Genomic DNA, 23,674 nt, shown 5'->3' with positions numbered 1-23,674 from the left:
CACATATATGCGGTATTCAAGTAAATAATTTTACTAAACAGTTTAGCTTTAGTTCAGTGATAGTTTTGAGACTTCAGGCTAATCCCACCACACCTTCAGCCTGGACTTCAGCCTTTGATGGTCATCGTGAGAAAGAACCAAAACCAAAGACAGAAAGACTAGGACAGAAAAAAGAAATAAAGTGTACTTAGCTGACCCTGCACTGCAGAAGGAGGGAAAGCTGGAAGAGAACACAGAAGTGAGGAAAACAATTATTGCTGTCAAAGCCCAGGCCTCTAGTGGCACAGTGTCAGGTGAACACTGTCAGACAAGGAAAGGGGAATTGCTGAAATATGACAAGACCAAATGGAATGAACTGATGAACTGTAAATCAGAAGTGTTCTTAGTAATCACCTTGATTTTTGAAGGGAAGATATTAGTCAGTGTAGAAAAAGCATGAGAAAACCAGTAATTTTATTCTGGGTATAATTTTGGCATGTAAGCAGCAGTTAAAGCAGCAATATTTAATATTAGTGTAGAGAAAAATAGGTACCTGTGAAACATGTTATGTGGTAGGCCAATTCTCTTCAGGTGATAAAGCAAAATTGAAAAATGGAATTCCTATCTCTTTAATTGTTTTAGAACTACAGGAGGAAAGAATTAGGAGGCTAAAACTTTCTCTTAAGCAGGACCTCTGATTTTTCTTTATTTGGACTCATTTTTCATTCAGGGACCAAAGAGTTTCTGAGGTAGTCCTGTAAAGTAAAAAATAAAATGCATTGAAGCATAAGGAATAAAGTTGGAGTGATTCACTTCAACTTTCTACTCACTGCAGGGTTAAATAAAACAGATGCAGTCCTACAAGTTACAGGGGATTTTAAAGAACATAAATCTCCAGTTGAAATCTTGACCACTTAGGATCATAGAATTGTAGAATGCCATCACATCCTCCTCTCTGTGTAAGCTGCTAATTAGATTGTGCAAAAGTCAATGAAGTCAAACTGTGTTTCTCTATTAAACTAAAGACTTTTTGTTGCTAGGGTGAACCAGGTAAAGCTGGACAAAAAGGAGAACCAGGACTTCCAGGAATTAGCTCACCAGGACTTAAAGTGAGCCTGCTTTTATTTTTAATTGTTCTTTACATAGTCTCTTAATTCTTCCACTAATTGCTGATAAACCAAGTAGAAGATTTTTGGTATAAATTAACTGTGGTCAGAATAAGAAGGAATTTCAGTGAGGGTTGTAAAAGCATTGCCACTACCATAACTGGAACAAAGTTTTCCCCTAATCTTTTCTAAATTAGTGGGGTCTTTCCAGGGCCTGTTAGAAAGGTTGCTAACTCTGTCCCCCTGTTTTTTTATGATGGGAAAAAAAAAGCCAGTCTGTGTGACAACAACGTTGTCAGTGTTACTGCCTGTGATGAAAGAGATGTAAAAAACTTAAATCTTTGGCCTCAGATGCCATTTTGAAGACTGTTAACCATATCTTTAATGACTTAAATAGGGCTTCCAAAATCAGGTAAGGTGGCACAGACATCTTATTTTTAATGATTTTTTTCTTGAATCATGAAAGAAATGCTTGGCGGGGCTGCTTCTTATGAATTCTTTCAACTCTTTCTGTTAAATGTTAAAAGTAATGCCTTGGTCAGTCTGTACAAATGATGAGGGGTTAGTGCCCAGTCAATTGTTGGACATTTTTGGTTGATCATTCTTTAAGTCCCAGAATGTTTGACTTAGCAAGTGAATTACATTGTTATATATATAACATTGTTATTGTGCACAGACTAACAAACAGCATTCAGTCATGGTTTTATTCACTGAATAAATAAAAATTTATTTAAGATAAGTCCAAGATTTACGAAATAGGTGGGAAACTTGGAGCGAAATTTCAAAGACTTACTTTATGGTTATTAAAAATTAGTGTCTCTATATAGCATTTAACTTACTGGAAATAACAACCTTTATTTGAGGAAAAATATTATTTATCTTTAATTAATATTTTCACAAACTGTTGAATCCATTTTACAGAATAAATGATTTTTTTAAAATAGGCAGATGTAACAATTTTTTCTTTTTTAAGGGAGCTACAGGTCTTCCAGGAACCCCAGGAGAGAAGGGGGTGAAGGGAGAGAAAGGGTTGACAGGGAAAAAGGTAAGGAAATATATTTTACCACATGTAAAAGGTGTACTAAAAGGGTGATGAAGGAAGAACAGAATATTTGCAGGTTTGCAGTGGAGTTCACCCTTGAGGAAAGCATATGCCAATACTTTTGCCAGGGATAAGGAACTGGGTGAGATGTGTCCAACAAACTCTACTTACAGTGATTACCACCTGAATGAGCAACTGAGCTGCAGGCAAGCAGCCCTGGCTTTTGTGGGCAATTGACTACTGTCACAATCTCCTTGGAGAGCAGATAGCTCATGTCTTTAGCATGTTCCTCGTGCCCTGTTCAGGTCTTTCCTGACTCTGAGAAGTAATGCTGCATCACTGGGACTTAGGGCATCTCACAGGCTGCTGAGCTGTGGCTGCAAGCTGCCAGCTGTGGTGCAGGACCCCGCACAAACAGCTGAACCCGGGGCTTTTGTTCTCAAGGGAAACTCTGAGGATCTAGGAGAAACTCCACCACATTTGGAAAAAGAAGAATATATTAAAAATGGTGGACAGTAATTTAGAGGGGTGAAAAACAGAGTGGCCAAAATAGTAAGTTTAGAGTAAATTAAATGAAAGCTTTTCATTGGACTTTTTCCAAAATGAATAAGCTGCTGAGATAGCAAAAGTCAGTGCTGTGCATTTTTAACTGCTGCTGAGAATCCAGGTGCCTCCAGACAGCTACTGTGCAGCTCTTACAAGAGGGTAGCAGCTGGCTGCCATGTAGAATTGATAAACTAAACATAATTTGGAATAAGCAAATTAGCATTTTTGACTGCGGGCTTTAAATCAGAAAATATTTGAATAGTAATAAATAATATTAAGAATGCAATGTTACATTTTTGTCACCTAAAAGTGCAGTCAGACAAGCTCTAGCCTGAAGTGGTAAACCTTCCACATGTGAGAAAATATGTGGCATTTCTGTTGCTACTTAATTATATTTTTAAAATTTGTATCATCTCCTGCTCAAAAAGTAAGATTCCAGTGTATCAAAAGTGCATCAGCATTAAGAGTAAATGTTGGGTTAAAGTTACAGATGGTCATGCTGGGTTTTTGGTCTTTTCTCTTGCATATTGCCTTTACTCTGATGATTAATTCTGTTGTCACCTTTCCTGTTGCTAGCCATTGAAGGTAAAAATAGTAGAACTGAGCAGCTACCCTGGGTATTCAGGGCAGTGCACAGAACAGCTGGATGCCTGCAGTAAGTAGCATGGTGATATTTCAGCAGTTATTTGCTGGTGTGACAGTGTCTCACCATAGTGGGATCCAGACTGATGCCTATCAACAACAGGCTCTGTAATATCCCTTTCATCAACAGTTCAAATCAGAAATGGATTTTAACCTCATTTTAATCTACCTTTCCCTCTCTAAATTATCTGCAGGTATCCCTATATACTAATCTGGCTTGTATTATGCATAAATGTTTTGTAGGTAATGTTCCTTAATAGAATGTTTTGTGGGCTATTTTTGAGTTATTTAATGTAACGTTCCTGGCAAATATTTTCAGCCTGGATTGGCCACTGGCTATACATTGTTCTAAAATTACTTCTCAGAATTGGTCCATCAAGACATTTTCTGTTAAGTTTGCAAGCATTTCTCTTCCTCTTATAAGTATATGCATGGAATCCTTCCTACAAAAGATTGATGTAGTTGCAAATGGCACTATTACAAATGTCTGTGAAAATAAGGACTATGAATGTAGGAGATTGCAAGGCTTTAAGAATACTTTGTTCTTTGTAGGAAAAAAATTAACCAGATATTTACCGACATTTTTGGCAAAAGTATTTATGCAAGCATTGTTTCTCATAAGTCTATCAGTAAAATTAACTACGTGAAAAGTAATTAATAATTTAATCTCTGTTAGGGGGAAAAGGGAGAAGAAGGTCCAAGGGGCCCAGAAGGACCCCCTGGCAAAGGACTTTTAGGTCAAAAGGTATGACTTGATGTGCATGCTGGGGAAATACTAAAGACTTTTGTAAGAGTTTGGCTTCTGACCTCCTTTTTATTCATTATATCATAAGTGTCAATTCTATTTTAACTGATGATTTAGAAGGATTGAAGAGAGAGAGCAATGTGTACTGTAGCCTGAACAAGTGCAGCAAAATCAGACCCTAAACACAGAGACTAAAGTTAATAGGGAGTAGAGATTTCCTAAAAATTCAGTACAGAATTTTAATTAAAGTTCAGAATTGACAGATTAGCTTAGTGTGTTGATAGAGAGAGAGAAACTTCGAGAAATTAGGAGAATAGTTAAATATCTTAATATGAAATTAAAAGTCTGGAAAGATGTATTAGTAGAGAGACAACTTTTATCTCCCATTTCATATAATTTGGGACATTTGGGTCACATTCTAGAAATGAGCAGGATTTCCTTTGGGGTGGAACATCTAAACGTCTCTATGGGTTAATAATTATTGTTGTGGTTTGGGGTATTTCTGTAGCTGCAGCTGTGAATGAATCTTTGCTGTGATTGAAAAAAAGTTTGTTTTCTTCAGGGTGACCCTGGAGAAAAAGGATCCAAAGGAATGATTGGTCCTACAGGACTAACAGGCCCAGCTGGACTAAAAGTAAGCTTGTTCTTCCATGGTAACGCTTCTCCTTGTATTTTATTAGAAAAGCTATGAAGCTTATGCAGTGTAAAAGTTTCTCAGGCATCTGATGCTTATAGACTTAACAGAACAAAGGGAAAGCAGAAATATTTCCATCATCTACCCTAAATGACACAGTACTCTCAAGGAGAAAAAGAATAAAGATATAATTACATATAGTTATGCATGAGCACTAATAAGCTAAACTAAAGTTGTCTGAGTGATTCTAACCATGAGTATTTCCAAAATTTTTACTTTGAATCATTAACTTTCTGTTATAATATTTTGTAAGCGTTGCTCTGAATGAATTATAAAGAAATTGAAATAAGTGTTCTTGTTATTCCATTGGATTGTAAGCCAGACAAAAAAATTAATTCAAACTAAAAAAATTCAAATACACAGTTCAACCAATAGTTATTTCAAACATTAAATTTAGACCAGCTTTCATAAGAACAATATGTTGATTTAAGTATTTTTTACAGTATTGCTTGTTTTGGAGGTAGATCTGTATTGTAGCTCTTTTTAGTTCAGAAAGTCAAACTCTCTATTTAGGTCAACATTATACCATTTTGTAACAGGGTGATCGTGGAGAGAAAGGACCCCCTGGTGTACCTGGATCATCTGTTTGGGGACCTCCTGGACCAAAGGTGACTATCTGATACATATTTCCTAGAGACTATAGATTGAAAATTTCTAGTGTACATTTCTGTCAAAATTAAAAGAATCTGGTTTAAGGAACTTAAAATTCCTTGTTGTAGGAACAAAAATACTGAATTTCAGAAATAAGGACTAAAAAGTATTAAAAATTAACAGTCAGTGTTAGAGGCCAGGACCTTTAATAGCATGCTGAACTTGGTACATAATGATTTCCTCCTGAAGCCATTTGTTTAAAAAAACCCAAAAACTTATTAGATTTCTGTTTTGGTTGGGTCCTTCATGTGAAATTAATTTGTTTGAAGTTGGTTTTTTTTCCAAATTTGCCATGCTTTTTGCTTCTTAAAATATGGCATTAAACTCCTGCCAGAATATGGTTATGTATAGTTCTAGGGTGTTATATGCTGGTTTTTTTTGAGATGAGTGTTTGTTTGTCACTTCCAAATGAGCTGGCCTGTATGACCTACTTGAAATGAAATGTCACCTAAAAGATAGCTAGGGCTTCATCCATCTCATTTTCTTTATGGGAAAAATGTACTTGAAATATCTGGGACTTGTCCTGTTGAGTAAAATAGGTGGATTCAACAACAAAAAAAAAAAAGCTAACTTTGAAGGTTTTAAAAATATTTGAAAATTCAGTGATATTTAAATAATAAAGTACTCTTGTTACTTAAATTATTCTTGTTGTAATATGTCAGGTAACTTCAACTTTAGTTGATACTTTTCACCTTTGGTGTTAGTTTGTAGAGTCAGGGAATCAAAATGCATATCATATCATTCTGAAGCAAAATCATCCCCATTTTTCTTCTTCCTTAAAAATATATATGCCTCACTCCACAAGTACAAGGGAGGGTATGGTATATACAAAATATCTGACATATACAGTCTGGCAATAGGACATCACAGAGGAATATTATGTCTTTTGGACTTGCTTGTGCATGGAGGAGAAAAAAAGACAAAAATGCAAAACGCTCAGGGTATACCTAGAGTAAAAATATAACCATGTAGAAGAAAAAAAGAAGATTGTGAGGTGCCCATATCTCCTATATTGGTTTCAAGCCATAATAATGTGAAAACTTTATGTGAGGAGAATACAGGTGACATGCTAAAAGCCACAACTTGTATGAGGACAAGTTTCATTAAATCAGTCTCCCTTCTTCATGTTTTTCCAGTTACTGTGGCATTTTTAAATAGACAAGTAAGGGAGTCAAGGTTGTTCATTAATAAATTCATGATGAAAAATAATTTTGTAGAGTTCCTTGTCTTTTTACCTATGATTTTATTCTGTTCAGTACAGTTCATACAACTTTCATAGCAGAGGGGTCATTATCCAATATCCAATGAACTCTGTAGGAGTCTTTTGAAATTCTTTACTAAGTTTTAGAGCAGGGCTTATATGGGTGGTAGCTGGTGGAAAAACCCCAAGCATTTGGGTAATTATAAAATGCAAGTTGATTTTTCAAAAATATTCAAAACTTTGTCTCTTTATTTCCATCATAACTTCTTTGATTTAAACAAATATCCACTATGTTTTGGACAGTTGATCAATAATGTAACAGACTACACAGGTCTGTTTTATCTTTCGGCTGTGGAAAGCACAATGATAACTATTAATTTTGTTCCTAAAACATCTTGGTGTCAGCAATTGAGAAGACAGACATGATAAATTTCTAATGCAGAGAATGTTTCTCAAAGCTTGGAGTTATTTCTGGGAGTCTGAGGTCTTTTTGGGACATCTCTAAGTAGCTGAGATGGTGATTAGTGATTGCTAGAGGTCTTACCTCCTGGGCAGCCATGGTTGTGTCCATTGGGAGTTTATTTCTTTTAAGCTACACCCACATTTGAGGACTGGAGTTTTATTTCCCTTAGCAATCATTATGTCGTTACTAATATGGGGACAGTGACATTAGAAAGATTTTTTTCTAATATTTCTTTGTCATGGTTACAGCTGATGAGTGATTTAGAGCATTAGAGCATTTAATTGCATTCCCTAGTGAATGTTTCCTGAAATACTGCATGCTCTTCTCACTGAGAAATTGCAAGTGTTTCATTACAAATTTATATTTTCTTAGAAAGTTCCTTAATGTAAAGTGAAACATCTGTTTCCAAAGTGTAAACACCGGAAGGAGCCAAATTCTGTTCCATGAAGATTAACATAAGGAATGTGAGTTCTAAGCCTGACTGCTTGCCTGGAAAGCCACTGACAGAGCTGTTACCAAAGAGCTGAGCTGTGTAATATTTGTGGAAAACTCGAGTTTCTCCCTGAGTCTTCAGACTATGGAACTTGCAATTTTGAAGTGCTGTGCCATTGCATCAGGCTTTCTAAGCATACTCTGTCTCAGCACTTGTCTTTGAATTTCCTTGCTGTTCTCTTTGCGCTCTGACAGAAACAAGGTCATGCAGCCTGCTTATGGGCAAAAGCAGGCAGGAGCCACAGGTGCATCTGGCCTCTCAAAGTGAATTATGACATTCAACCTTCATCTGAAAACTAAAGCCATCAAGTTATTTGTCAAGCTAGAACAAACTCTTTTACACAGCTGGGGAGAAGCAGAACTGTGAAAGAGGTCAGAATCAAGGTAGTGAAACCTTGGTGGTTTCATGTTACCTAGCTCAAAAATTGTCTCTGTAAGAAAGAACTGAATACTTGTTCTTCTCTGTAAAACTTTTGAAGTTAAAACTGAATATAGTTAATATAATTCTGAATTTGTTTCTTTTTGCATAGGGGGATCCAGGATACCAGGGACCACCGGGAGATGATGGACAACCTGGAAATTCAATAATGGGACCAACGGTAGGAGGTTTTAGACAAAAGATAAAAAGTAAATGAGTGTGAGACATATGCAAAACTCCTGTGAAAATATAGACACCACTTGAACCTTTTAAGTAAAGGAATTCACTAATTCTTCAACTTTTCCATCATTCCACGTTATGTCTATTTTTAAAATAAACTTCTTATATTTACAAAGAAGAAACACAAAATTCTATGGATAACTAGTCCAGTGTACCTCACCCTGCAACTTCCCATAGGAAGTCTTCATCAGGAATACAGTTCTTCAAATTCACCTCTTCCCCTCTAAAACACTTTATATCATATTTTACTTCTGTCACTTGTCATCTGGGCTGCAACTTTCTTTAAGACTTCTGCCACTTCTGATAAGGGAGTATTTCAGGGAAAGGTACCATTCTTATGATCTCTTTTTCAGGCTAAAATTGGGAACCTTCTTCAGAAACTTTTTTTTTTCCTTTACCATGTCTGCACATAAAATATTCTGCTCAATTCCATCACTTCACTTTGGGGAAATATAGACAATAGACCCAAATCAGAAATCAATTAATGTATGCCAACCTAACACAATGTAGCTCAAAATAAAGCCACTTAATTCAATAGATTTTGCATGATAATGTTTTAGGAATACCAGTAGCGGTATTTACTCCTGGCTTGACACAGTTCTACCAGTACCTCTACCAGAGGATGCTGAATAGCACATTGAACCACTCAGAAACTTTTATTTCTGATTTTTGAAAACTCCAAATTTCCTTTGTCTATAATATAGAAATTACTTCACTCTATTATTCTTATAAAAAGGAGCGATGAACATGACTTAGTCGTGCAGTTGTATCCCTAATCAATTAGGTTTTGATTATAATAGCTGTTTTATTTAATTTTTAATCACCATGGATGCAAGATTTACATTTATATACATTTTTTGTAGTTGTTTTGAAAGGGTGTAGAAGCAACTATCTTTATAATATTACTTTGGAAAACTGCTTTAGTGTGGAGGCCTTTAAGCCTACCAGGGAAACCTCTAGGATATTGCCCCAGAAGAGTTTACCACTGCCTTGGAGAATGCCTCGTCCTTAGGGAGAGTCGAAAGGGGCTTCTCCCATGATGCTCTGCAGTGTTATGTTAATCTGCCCTTTCCTGATAGGTCATTGCCTTTTGCCCTGCCCTTTGTACTACCCCTGTGCCCCCAAATGATTGGCTGTGACCCCATACATAACCCAGGACCCTGCCCTGTTTGTTTGCCTTTTGTTCCTGGGCTCCTGTGGCGTGACTCTACAATAAACCTCGCTGGAGCTCTACACAGAGACCCTTTCCACCTTTCTTTGCTGACTAGCTGTGGTGTGAGTGTGGATTGAGTGACTGTACTTGCCCAAGTGGCTTTCTCAGAAGATGCTTTCAGGAAGGTAGCAGCAAACACCATCCACTTTACCATACCGCTACGCTTTAGAACCTGCACTGGAAAGGCTGGAAAAGCAGATGAATTCATTTAGCAGACTATCTGTGGCATCAGGGGCATTTACTCTCTTACCAGTGCACTGACTTAGAGGGAGTCACTGTGATTTTTTCTTCCAGACACCACAAAACTGTGGGAAGCAGAAATCCCAGAATTGCTCCTAGGCCATCTCTTGTGTGACTGTTTAAAAAGCCCCAACAAAATAATCTGGACTGGAGAACTGTTTCTTATATAAGATTTGGCAGTAGATTTGACCTAAGTAGATTTATAACATTTATGGTTATGCTACTAATAGGTAGCCCAGACACATGACAAAATCCCAATTCTCACAGAAGAGAATGTGTTAGTATGTATTTGGTATTTACAGTGGCCTGCTGGGATTAAATGAAAACATCTGTTTGGCTGTTTTTTACTGTAGTGAGATTAGAAGCAAAAACAGATATGAGCCCATGATTTATGTTTTCCTTTCTTAAATGTTATCAAACATTTCTGAAACATTTCTCATTTTATCCACAGTTTAAGATCTGTGGATATTAAGAATCAGGAAGAGGTAAAACTGACTTTCCATTATAAAACTATTTATGATCTAGAAGCATGCTGGTTGTTTAAATTTTTACAGAGGCGTATCAAAATTCCATCATTTGAAAATTAGGAGACATCTTCAAGAGCTGACACAGTTTGAATCTGGTCAGCGTCTGTTTGAAGTCTGTCAGTGAAACTCTCCAATTGGATTCAAGAATGGATGTGATTCATACAGGAATAACCTACTATATAAAATTTACTTAGGCATAAGGCATGCTTGGATCACTATCCACATATTTCATCTAAAGTAATTTCAGGGTTTCATCTTACCCAGAACATTGAGTCTACCTTGTCTTTCTTCATTTACCTACCTGCTAGCCTAAACCTATGATGTATAACTTTAGGAGACCCAAAGCATCTCTTCCATTTTTCTGATAGGACTAAATTTGTTAATAAAAATACATTATTTGTGTCTATGGTAGAGACATTCATGGGACAGGAGATTTTGGCCAAAAGTTTGTTCTAGTTGTATATCCAACTAAAATACAAGCTGGTTTGTTGTCCAGACATGGACATTGTATTCAGATGGACCAGGTCAGCTGAGGTCTGAGCTGCTAACTGGTCTCTCTTCTTGATTTCTTGAAGTGTTATATTATTGTAGAAATTTACAGGCGCAATGCACAATGATACAACAGTTTTCTGTCCCTTGTAGTTTCATTTTCCTTGTTATTTCCTTTTACTGGAGTAGACAGGGAAATATTTGTATATTTGTATGTAATTATTCCTGAGGATATGTTGTACCTATGTACATTAACAACACTCAAGAAGTTGTTGACAGCTCTCTGCAGCACTCTTTCACAGAGTGTATCAACATTTCTTGGTTCTCTTGGATGGAGGGAAGGGCATGCAGCTCTCTCTGTACAGCCACAATATCCATACTGTGCTCTGAGGGAGGTGCAGGTGGGACCTACACGCATCCATGAGGATTTCCCGTTGCTGGTGCTCTCATGTGAGCATCTACAGTACAGACCAGCAGCATACCCTCAGAGATGCGTCAAAGCAACATGTTTTCTTCCTGGGTTTTGTGAACAGTCTATTTCAAGCTCAGCTCATTTTCTCAAAAAAGGTCAGGAAAACTCTCACTGGAGTGAGGAAAGAGGAAAAGTTTGCTATTTGCTTCTTGTCTGGCTGTGAAAGGAAGCATTGAGGTTTTGCTGATGCACAAACCTTTAGTGGGAGTCGGTGGAAGGGTCAACAGAAGGAGTGACTGTCTCTTGAAAAGAGAGCATTTTAGACTGCTCTTTTTCTTATAACTGTTGTATTTCTTTCTTTTCCTACTTTCCTTTGCAGAATGAAGTTTTGCTTTACTGTATGAGAGAACCAATGTGATTACTTAGAAGTGCAAAATGTGCACATATAACTTAAGGCTGGCATATCATGTTTCAGTATTCTGAATTCAGTTCTTATTGTTCAGACTTACCCCTAAAATGATAAAAAGTTTGGTTTTGAAAATAAATTTAACTTTGTATGGGCTGAATACAAAGTTAGTGCTCTGGAAATTTATCTCTGCAACAACAAATCCAGAAATTAACAATTTCCTAATAAGAATTTCAACCCCGAATAAGAATTCTTATTCTTCTAAAATCTTAATTAATTCAATTGAAACCACAATAAAAAAAGCATAGCAATTCCTGAACTTTGTGAATGAATTTTAAGAGCTAGTAACTGCTATTCTATGTTTCCAAAAAGATTTTAAACAGCTTCCTTACATATTTGTTAATATTCTTTACACTGTGATAGTCCAGGTAGTGGCACGATTTCTGACTTCCTGTTTTGTGTTTAGGGGCACCGAGGACTACCTGGACCACCTGGACCTGAAGGACCAAAAGCTGACAAAGGTGACAAAGGTGAAGCTGTAAGTAGAGTTTTAATTCTGTACTTTGTGTTCAAAAAAACCAAACCGAACAAACAACAAAAAAACCCCAACGAAATTACTATGTGATAGTACAATATTTAGATGCTTAGATTTAGTTACCTAACTTAGTGCAGTTATTACCCCTTAGCTAATTTAAATGTATCATGGATATTTTGAAGCCCTTTTCTAGATACAGTAGCAGTTGTACCAGCAGTTGGAATTGGATATAAATGGTTCTCATTTCATTGTCATGAAAGGGATACCATGTATTTCCATAAAAATCTTTATGCTGCTCATATGTGTTTAAATATAACCACTGTTTTGAATTCTTTTTCTGCCTCCCTTTTCTTTACTCTTCTCTGATCAAGATTTCTAATACCATCTGCTTGACCAAATTTTGCAGCTCCAGTTCCTTGGATTTTCAGATGTTTTTCATGCTGGGCAGTTAAATCCTCTAATTTGAAGATTTTTCACCTCTTGCTTTTCTGATGGTTGGCTTCAGAAGGAATTAATATCTGAGTTTTCCAGTGGCACATTCAATTACAAGGACATATCATCCTAAATTTCAGTCACCCAAAACCACATAGACATGTTTGACCAGCCTCTCTCTCTTCCACTAGAAAGTGGAAATACTGTTGCCGTCCTTCAACCACCACATGTCAAACTTCCACTAGCACTATTTTCTTTATGTGTCTAATCCAGCTTTATTTCAAACTACAACCCTCCCAAGCACTCCCAAATGCACTGAGGTGGGACCTGAGTGCTTCCAAATTCCTACTCAGCTCCAATTTCCTATCATTCAAACTGATGCTGAGAAGGTCCTTTGGGATCAGAATTATTACATGAGGCATTCACTCAGAACTCCTGGTGTAATGCCTTGTACCTGACACATTTCACGTTGTGTAATGTGCAAAGGCTCTGTTGTGCTGTCTCATGGTAACATCTTTCCCCTGCCATTCTGTGCCCCATGAGCTGGAAAGATCAGCTTCATAAAGCACTGTCAGACATGGACAAGATTTATGTGGCTAAGTAGGTAGCAGGGTGGTGGGAACCCAGAACATTCCTCTGTGGGAACCCAGAACATTCCATGGCTGTCCAGGACAGCCGGGACCCCTGCCAGGGGGCTCAGAAGCCCTGGCACAGACCCCAAAACACCTGTGGTTTTGATTATGACCTGTGGAGCAAATTGCCAACCTTATCTGAAGATCAGCAAGCCACAACAGTTTTAGAAGAATATTAGTGAAGTTATCACGGAGCGGAAAAGCAAATTTTAGGGTTTTTGGTATGGGGGTTCAGGAGGCAAGATGGAGGGAACTGGGTGTGTCCAGCCTTTTTCCTTCTTCTTTTTCTTGGCCTCCATCTTCTGCTGTGATGTTGGCACTTACAGATTGGTCTAGAGTAGAAGCTCACTGTCTAACATAGGTGATAGGTATTGGAACATAATTGTAAACATTGTATACTTAGTTTTTAGTATTAAGACATAACACCACCCCAGGGGCAGGCCGTGTGCCTAGAACTGTCCAGCTGGGTGGACCTCGGCAGGACAGGAGAAAATTTTTTATAGATAAGACACAATAAACAACCTTGAGACCAAGAACTGAAGAACTCCCACTCATTCTTCAAGTGCCTGGGCTGGGAAAAGAGACTTTTAACAATCTTGGGGTTGCAGCGACCCAGAAAGGCCCCAAGAGGGTGGGTCAAAGCCATCTGCCCTATGAATGCTGAAAGGGAGCCTGGGAATGCCTCCAGCAGTATGAAAGGCAGCTGAAGGGGCAGATGAATTGAGCAGGGTGTTCAGGAGAACAGACTACCAAACACAAGTACACACAAATATGTTAGTGTCACCTAACCCCTAAATTTAGATGGGTTAGCTCTGGTATTTCAGTTGTCTAATGCTTGCAGCATATGAATCATGGAGCAATGTCTGCTTTCCCACTGTTTTCCTTGAGCTGAGAACAATGTTCTTAAGTCAAGAGTTGTACTTTTTTCCACCAATCTGAGTCTTTTTAGGTTTCCCTAAAAATAAATGTGAAGAAATTATCTTCTTTGTTGAAAAACACAAGTACCTTAAGACAACTACTGACACATGCTTTATTTTTCTGCTGTACCAGGGACCTCCAGGACCAGCAGGCCCTGCAGGACCAGAAGGACCAAAAGGCGTGGGAGATGCTGGACCAAAGGTATTTGTCCAATGGTAGACCAATGCACCTGACTTGTAAACAAGGTAGACATCTTCCAAAAAATGCATTGGATAAGAACGAAAAATATATGACAAAATGCTGCAACCTCATCTCCCACTTTTCAGTTCTGTTAGAAGAAAAGCTTGTGATAGACTTTTCTGATGTGACAAAAACTAGTTCTCACTTTATCCTCAGACTGGATACAAATTTGCAGGTTTTCCATACATCCAAAGCCCAGGAAGCTTCTAGATGCTGGTGGAAGTCAGGATCCAACACAAGCACAGTATTGCCTATTAATTATGCCCTTCTTTTCTCTGGCAGAAGTGTGAGGGATGAGGCCAAAAAATGAGTTAAGGGTTACATGGAAGTACTGAGATATCTTTTAAGTTGGATTCCTAAGAGAAGGGTATAAAAACCTTTATCTAAAATAATTTGTTTATTTGTTTGGAGGCAAAACTCACAAAAAATCCCAAACAACAAAAAGCTGATAAAGGTATTTGAAGTACAACACTTAAACTCTTCCAAGATTTTCCATAAGGCACAGAATAGCTAAAGTCTTATGAAACTATAAGCAGTATGTAAATCAGCTAAAAAGTCACATAGTAATTCTTACATTGCAAAAAGTCAGAAAAAGAGACTTAAGACTAGAATCATACAACAAATTGCTTTAAAATATCCCAGAGTGGTTTTATTAATGATTTCCTCATTGCATATGTGAAATAAGAAACAGGCAGCCTGTTGCAGAAGGAGGCGAAAGAAATATTGCCCAAACAAGTTTTTTCCAAACAGAAGGAACTTTCAACTTCAGTTCTCTGAACAGGAGAATTTACATTTAAAATAAACTGCAATAACCTCTCAAAAACATCCACAATAAAGGAAAAATTGAAGGACATTCATTCTTAGAATGACTTGACTTTAGCATTACCACAGGATGGTCCCAATGGCAGTGGGATCTGGGAAACTTGGCTTTATGCTTCTCTTTTGAATTAATGCCTATCAATACAAGGCATTTCACATCAAGTAATGCAAGAACTAAAAGTGATTTCAGTTATGTTATTCAATATAAATTTACAAAAAATGGCTAAACTAATTAGATTTTTCTGTATGAGACTGTATCTTTCCAAATAGAAATATCAGGTTTGCCATAATGTAGTCTTATAATACATGATTCTTGATACTACAGAACATTTCATTAAAATTCTAGAATCTTGTATGAAATTATCAAGGCAGATATTGACTTAAAGACTTAACTTATGACTTCAGGATGTCTAGGGGTATCATTACATCTGAATTGTTCCTTGCTTCCTAAATGCATTCTGTAAAAGGAATTGGAAAGTCACATTATCAAAAAAGATGATCTCTCGCTATGATGCCATGGTTGAAGCATTATGAAGTCCAGAACTGTATATCACAACTTCAGTGGGAATAGAGGGGAGTGATAGAAATAAATTTTACTTAAATCCAAAATGGAAATAAATAATTTCCTTTTTTTTAAGTGAATGGACACCACTAAAATGATTGCACTGAAATTTCTCACAACTGGAAATTTTAAAATCACTGTTTGTGGCTGTGTTTCTGAAAAGTATCACAAATATACAGCTATGCGAAATATACTTGGAAAAATCATGGTGCCTGTTTTATATCAGAGATTCAAAGGTGGGTCACAAGTCCATTCCGTTCTTACAACCATGAATTCATGTAATTGCTGGGACAAGGAACTCTTCAGCTGTATAATTATCAGAAAAGTTCCAACCTAGATCATGAAAGATGAAAGTACAATATGGAATCATGAAATGCATTGGGGATGAAGGGGTAAAAGGTGTAAAGTAAAAGTAAATATGCCCACTTTTTTGCAGTGGTGAACATGGCATCTAGTCTTTTTATCACAGTTATTCTTAAATCACTGTAAGTCTTGTGATAAAATAGCGTATATATTTCATTAAATCATAGGTTAGCTGTTATATGGCCTTGGGCTAAGACAGGGAGATTCAGATTAGATATTAGAAAAAAAGTTTTTCACTGGTAGGGTGGTCAAGCACTGGGATAGTTTGCCTGGGGAAGTGGTGGAGTCACCATTCCTAGAGGTGTTTAAGAGGTGTCTGGATCTGGAACTGGGTGATGGATGTGAGGTTACTGTGCTACTGCCAGGTTGACATTCATACTTGATGAACTTGGCTCTGAGTAATGTTAATCATTGCCAGTTGAAGAGAGTTGTTTATATTCCTTTATAAAGACATCAAATCCTTATTTGTTGGTCCCTTCTCCAGCTATGAACAGCATAAAAAGTATCACCATTCCTCAAGATGTGTGGAGTGAATTCTATTCATGGTGCTAGTAAAGGGGGTTTATTGGTAGCATCTTTTTGTGAGGGGATATGATCTGTGTTGTGTTAGTGGAAATTATAAATTAATAATAAATTTGACAAAAGGCCTGTGGTACTGTGATCCAGATTTGACTAAGTCAAGGTGAAATAGCTAAGACCAGGATGTGAAGTTCTAATAATTTCATTATATTTAATATTACTAATTATACAATTGAATGTCGAGTAATAGATTATCTTATCTTAGGCAAAACCAAACTGATAAATAGTTCTCCCTATTCTTGTGTTTCCTGGCAATTCCAGGTCAGATCAGGGCTGCCATGTAAACTAAAAGTGTCTTATTTCCATCAAGTCATCTCTGTTGTCACAAAAATTGTCAGAATTAGGTAGATTGAATCTAAGGTCCAAGTTAGTGAAAAACAGAACCCTGCAGAGTAGCTGTCTTTGCAAGTAACACCACACAATTAGGGCAAATCATGCTTACACCAAATTTTGTATGAATTTTTTTCTTGGATCTACATGTTTTATTTGTGTTATAGTGTGATATTGTCCACCAAACCTGGCTGCTCAGAGTAATGCTTGTCTAACACTCTGTCAGGATAATAAAAAATTGAAGAGTTAAAAACATCTGGTAAAAAAAATTAATCTGTATTTTTAACTTTAAAATAGGTAGGCTTCTTTTTGATAGATTTGTGTGTTAGTCATGTTGAATGAAATGTTTGTTGTTCTATGCAGAGTGAGCAGCTGTAGCTTGTGCAGTGTATGAGTGGTGCACCAAAGCAAGCATTATCCAACAAGATGTAACATCTCTGATTTACTTCTCTTTATCCACACCAGACATAGTAAAGAGTGCACTGGAAAAAAAAGAAACTAAATACATAAACATTTCTTCTCATTCCCTGATTTTTTTCCTATATTACAGTCTGATTTTTTCATTTTTGCATAACATCTTGGTAGTAAAGGTGCCACAAGGAAAAAGAATTCACTTGAATTGAAAGAATTCCCCTAGAACTTAGTTCATAAAATGGAAAAGCTTCTGTTTTTTCTGTTTTTTTCAAATGAAATGTAAATGCACTGGCTACCTCTTATACAACCCCCCCCCCCAAAAAAAAAAAGCAGCACAATCTCTGCATATAAAAAATGAACATTTATTTGATAAAAGAGGCTCATAAATTTACACACTAGTTAATTTGAAATTCCTTTGAGGATCATTATATAGGAATGTTCCACTCATCTGAATCAAAGCTCTGTTCTCTCTGCTTTCAGAAATGGCTCACATATGTGCACACTGCTAGACAGGAATTTTATGTATCAGAGGTCAAATTCACATGAAAACAAAACTGAAACATGTGGGATGCATTCAGTCTTGGCAGAACCCTGTGTTCTGTAGCATTAAAACAGAAGCACATAATGTCAGAATATAATAAAAAATTGATTTAAGAGCACTGTTGCCAACTAGGAGGTGAGTTACAGACATTGAAGAGCAAGAGCCCAGCACTAGAAATCAAGCAAGTAACTGGATAGCAGAAAGATTATTGAAATCCTTAGCAAAGTCCCTCATGTATGAACATCTGGGGTGGATCCAGTTGCAATATAAACAACTTTTGCAGCCTGGGGCTTGCGTATTTGAACTAAAATATGGAAAGTAGAGATGCAATACCTTTTTTAAAAATATGTTATTCTTACAAATACTGTTATATCCATTAACTCTCACTGAAGAGAGTATTGCAGTGTCTGCTGTATGTTTCAGTATCAAACACATATCCTTCACAGTAAATGAGGTGTATATATTGGAAAATCCAAGATTTACTTTTCAGTTGACCACTAGGCCATTTAATGTTGTTTTTCTTGATAAAAGGTACAGAATAGACATTGGAATTCTGCACTTTACAATGTCTTGACTCAGCTCTTTATTTCTTGCTTCAGCAGTGTTTTTCTAGTTCACTGTTTTACTGATGGTGTCAAGCTTGTCTACAAGCACAATACAGGAAATAAATTAGACCTCATCAAAGAATAGTATTAATCGTTTTTGAAATTAATTCCCTGAAGGACCATTTATTATGATACTTTAGGAAAAAGAACTGCTCCACTTCACAACTCATAAAGCAAAAGAAAAGTCTTTTTCTTTAAACCAAGAAATACAGAAACTGTGAGGATTACTATAAAGCTCTACAAAAGAGCTTTTCAATGGCACATCTGGAATTAACTAAGCATGTGAGGCTAAAATTCAATCCTTCACCTGCAACGACCCTGTGGAAGACTCTGTTACCCATGGGAGGAAGAGGCAGATGACTTCAGGTCACCCTTGGGCTGTTTTTGGTCAGGGCTGGTCTAAGAGCAGGTTTTAGGTGTACTGGGTACTGGGCCATAAGGAATCATTTATGTTTGGTAACCTCCCATTCAGTTTCCACTACAGCAGCTCACAGGCTGTTTCACAGGCCACAGTATTCCAGAATCTCCTAAAAAAGTACCTTTTAATGCAGTATCTGTATTTCTTAGCTCTGATATCTCTGGCAGATTTCAGAGAGAGGCTTGGACAGGGAAAGCTTTGGCTGCTCTGCACAACTTCTGCTCATGAAAAGCTGGTCTACAAACAGCTTAAAATTATTGAGGTTGTGGGGACACCGAGAACAAATAAATATTCCTTTGATAATAGAAGGTACTAGGTAGGAAGAGGGATACATTGCCAATGTCTTGGCTCTTTGCATTGGCAAGGAAGGTCTGATAAAAATCCCTTAGGTTATCTGAGGGAAAAATTTCCTCCCAGCTGAACATGGCACTTAATTTTACCCAATTACCCTGAAACAGCAATTTAAAGCTAAGAGCATCCATATACCTTGCCTATGTCCTGACTCAAACTGGCCAGTCTCTAGTGCTTTGGATGAAACAGGAAAGAAATTCAAAAGCTAAATGTTACATCAGGAAGAAGAGTATTATAAACTTAGTCTGAGCCTTAGCCTTTGTAATCAGAGTTCCCACCTCTCCAAATCCTTCATACCTGAGCGTAGTTTGGGCCCTAGTATGTTTGCATAACTAGAGACTGAACCTTGGGAATTGCACCTAAATGCAGTCAGTATGACTGCACACATTCTTCCCAGAATATAAAGAAAATCAGTAGAAGATTCTGGTTTTTTTTTTTTTCCTTTTTAATCTGTTTGATATGCTGTTTCATTTCACCTAACACAACTCAAGTGACATCTGTGATTTGTGATTTATACTTGCACCTCTGTCCTAGATCGAATGCTCCCTCTGCAGGCACAACCCTTTCTACAGCTTTTCCAAGTGCAAAAATAAGTACAATTAATGAGTTTGTATAATGATTTCTTTTTAATTTTGTCTAGAAATACCATTTCTTCTGCTTTGTTTTGAATATATTGGATGATCAACAGCTTCTCAGTGCACTTCTTTATTTGCACTTGCCTGCAGAGGAATAGGTTTAGGAATATCAAGCTACACACAAATCAGAATAACCCGCATCTCTAACTTATTAGTTATAGGCTACTTTTTTCTTTTCAAGGAATGGATGGGACTTTTCTAGTAATCATGTGTTGAATGTGTGCCTATTCCCTCACTTGTACAATCACAGTCTGAGGAAAACAAAACTGCCTCGTGTCCCTGTGCATTCCCTTTATCACTGATGTCCCCTGACTCCCCACCTCCTTTGCTGGGTTTTCCTGCAGCACGAGGGGAAACACCAGGCTCTCTGTTACTCTCATTTTCTCCTTACCAGAGGGCTGCTACCTTTTCTCTGCCTGATGGTTGAGGGATGAGTTCTCTCTGGATTTTCTTTGTTCTTCAGTAAAAGCATAAATTGACAATGTCAAAAAGTTGTCTCCATTACCTAGCTTCCAGTTATCACCAAAACTGTTGAAAATTAATATGGTCAAGGCCTGTACATTTCTGATCAATTTGGCTGAAATCAACCTATGAGTTCAAAATACTCTGGAAGAAAAAAAGAGAACAAACACAGACGAGCAGAAGCACAGGCAGAGTATATCACTAAAGCCTTATTTCCTTCAGAAATCAAGCTAAATGTATGTACATTAGGGCTTTTTTTAGACAAGAACGGGTGCTATAATCTATATTGATGCTATTAAAATTCATTCTGTTTACATAAATGCCTAAATTTGACAGTTCTGGAAGTGATGAATTTCTCTAGCCAGAACAAGCACAGTATCAGTTCAGAGCATCATGACCATGGTTCCACTAGTAAGCTCCCTGTCCATCCTGCATGCTGCTAGTGTGATCACTGCAAAATATGATGGGAAAACAGAGGTGTTTCCAAATGGGTTTGCTTTTTAGTTTGTTTGGGTTTTTTTGTTTGGTTGGTTTTTTGCTTTTTTGGTTTTTTGATTTTGTTTTTGTAGCTGATAAGCCTGCAAAGTAGAGTCCTAACTCTGTTGGTGGTTTTGATCGCATGGATGTTTGCTAGGGAAGTAATGTTCTTCACCTAGAGCTTAAGTGATGTGGGTGCCTGTATTTTGGGCTTTTTTATTTTCTATTTTTTAATACCTATCTGTAGCAGCTGTATATTTATGTAGCATTTGTTTGGCTTGTTTTTTAAACGCCGTGGTTTGACTGCTTCATAAGCGGATGGCAGATGTAACATTTGCTAGGTGATAAGTGACATTTCTGTGACTATTTTCAGGGAGACCGTGGATTCAAAGGCGATCCTGGGCCCCCAGGACCTCCAGGATGGGGACACATGGGTCCCAAGGTCGGTATGATGCCATGTTCAAGTTTTTTGTGCTCTTTTGTGATACTGGCAGCCAGATCCTGATCTCTCAGGTGCCAAACAATCTTCATCAGTTATTGATTTACATTGGTGCAGCTTCAGGAGAAATCAAGCATGTAAACATGGTGACTAACCATACACTTCTACCAACTGGATTAGGAAGAATACTAATGGGATGAAAATTGCATTTGCAGCTAAACTTTATGAGATTACATCTGGAGATTGAACAGAGCTATCAGACTGGTAAATTAGCTAAATGATGCATTTCTTCTGCTTGTATCTATCCTGTTTCCAAGATATTATTTTGTGCTGGAAAATACATTAAATGTGAATTTTATGTGTGCAATTTTTGCTCAATCAAATTAAATCCAACTTATTTTGTCATTAAAACCATTAGGAAAGAAATATGAAAACAAAAATTAATTCCATAAGCAACCAGCATGCAACATCTGGGCAATTTTTTCTTCCATCACTAAAGTGATTTACAATTTTAAAAAGACATACTGATAAGAAAAAAAATTCAGTACTTGCCTGGATTTCTTTATTACAGGTTTCTCTATCAGTTTTTTTTACAAAGGCAATGAGGAGAAACATTGTGTATATTTTCCCACTTTCTGATAATTTAGGATACACCTTTGTAACTTTTTCCACAATAGCAGAGAGTAACAGAACCCTCCAGTGCCATTTTGTATAAACTAGTATCCGAATGAAGAAACATTGCTATTATAACTCCAGATATGCAATAAACAACAGGGCATGAGTACTTTTTCAGGATGGGTCTGATTTTACCTTGCTTAGCCTGCTTGAAAAGAGTAAGTTTGGACTGAGTGTCAAAATCCTAGTGTGACATTATGTGCTCTTTCCACAAAGCCTGTGAGAAGGAAAGGGATTGCTGAGAGAACTGAGATTGTTCAGCTGGGCAAAGAGAAGGCTTTGTGGTTGAGATGATCTATATATATATATGCATATGTATATGTATATGCATATGTATATGTATACGTGTGTGTATATATAAATATATATATATATGAATAGTATTTTTTGCAAGAGATTTTGTGAAAACTTGTGACAAACTTTTTGTCTCCACAGATGATAATGGTGACTTTTCAAACATCACTAACATCTAGAAGTTAAATATTTAGAACTATAAATTTATATTTCATGATGACCAAGTTTTCTTGTATTTCGGCCTAAATATTCGACATATACAAAATCTAGGTAATATAGATACCACTGAATGATTTCCACTTACTGTACTGGAGCACAGTGATTATTTATTATAAGACAGTAATCAAAAGTCCAAGCTGAGTTTGACAGAAACTTTTATGAAGCTTGATCAAATTTTGAAATTTTTTTCAATTAAAAATAAATTTTTAGAAAAAGGAAAATCAATCATTTAGTTTTGATGTAGTCAGAAAGATATACTTCACTTGGTCACTTTGAAATGTTAGATTAGCCAGCCTACAAACACAAGGGCTCTACCTGGCTTTGATTGTGTTGATAGAAATCAGCACATGCTGCTTTGGCTTTTCTGTCATCCCTTCCCACTTAGGATTTTCTGAATGACTGGTGCTCCTAGAACTGTGGCACCTCAGGGGCTTGGCATATGCCCACAGTGCCAAAGAACTAGCTAAAATACCTGGCAGATTTACTTACACTAGGTTTTACAGCTCTGGTCCTTTGTGCCTCTGCTGTTGTGTTTCTCTTTTGTGACTGCATGAAGCTGTTCTGTTAACATGGTTTCTGTTGTCTTCTATGCAGGGAAAAATGAGGAAAATATCACTCTGTGCCATGAGTAAATTTTATTCTTTAATTATTTTCAAATTAATTGTTCCTTTGCTTTCCTGAGAATTTGCCAAGGATAATTACTAAGACCCACAGTAAGAAACCATAAACCAAAGAAGAATCAGACCTAGAATCCTTGACCTGGTTTAACTTCTTTTGCTTGCAGTGACTTTGGGATTATTTCCTTAGTGTTACCAGGAGTTTACCTCCCAGTCATTCTTTTCTTGCTTTTTTTTGCTGACTGTTATAGGGTATTATGGGACGTGATGGCTTGCCTGGTCCCCCTGGCCCCCCTGGCATCAGCATACAAGGAGACAAGGTAATTCAGGTTAATGTGATATCTGTTGAGTTTCTTCCCAAACTGTTTCTTAAAGAGATTCATTATCTTCTTTCTGTCTTTGCCACCAAATCAGTGAACTCCTGGAAATATTAATTTTACACTTAATTTTTGTATTAATAAGATATGCAATATTTTCTTTATTTGCTGGATTTTCAGTATTGTTTGGATCCAATTGCTCTCCTATTGTTCTAGTTATTAAAAATATATTTTACCTGGAGACAAAAGGCTTATCTCTGCCACATCTTATTGATTCACTTAGATCCATAGTTT

At 36.9% G+C, this 23,674-nt stretch overlaps 1 protein-coding gene across 1 annotated transcript in view; it reads left to right on the top strand.

Moving 5' to 3' along the window:
* Positions 1–23,674, top strand: part of COL28A1 (collagen type XXVIII alpha 1 chain) — a 56,109-nt gene that overhangs the window by 20,670 nt on the left and 11,765 nt on the right. Inside the window, exons 17-26 of the mRNA XM_066564312.1 lie at positions 1,020–1,088; positions 2,059–2,130; positions 3,992–4,060; positions 4,623–4,694; positions 5,294–5,362; positions 8,092–8,160; positions 11,973–12,044; positions 14,156–14,224; positions 21,193–21,261; positions 23,315–23,383. Of these exons, the coding sequence (XP_066420409.1) occupies positions 1,020–1,088; positions 2,059–2,130; positions 3,992–4,060; positions 4,623–4,694; positions 5,294–5,362; positions 8,092–8,160; positions 11,973–12,044; positions 14,156–14,224; positions 21,193–21,261; positions 23,315–23,383 (699 nt within the window). The remainder of the gene's footprint in view (positions 1–1,019; positions 1,089–2,058; positions 2,131–3,991; positions 4,061–4,622; positions 4,695–5,293; positions 5,363–8,091; positions 8,161–11,972; positions 12,045–14,155; positions 14,225–21,192; positions 21,262–23,314; positions 23,384–23,674) is intronic.

The sequence above is a fragment of the Molothrus aeneus genome, chromosome 1 (assembly GCF_037042795.1).
Source record: "Molothrus aeneus isolate 106 chromosome 1, BPBGC_Maene_1.0, whole genome shotgun sequence".
NCBI classification, from domain to species: Eukaryota; Metazoa; Chordata; class Aves; order Passeriformes; family Icteridae; genus Molothrus; species Molothrus aeneus.
The sequence above is the reverse complement of the archived record's forward strand: the minus strand, read 5'-3'. Positions and strand labels throughout refer to the sequence as shown.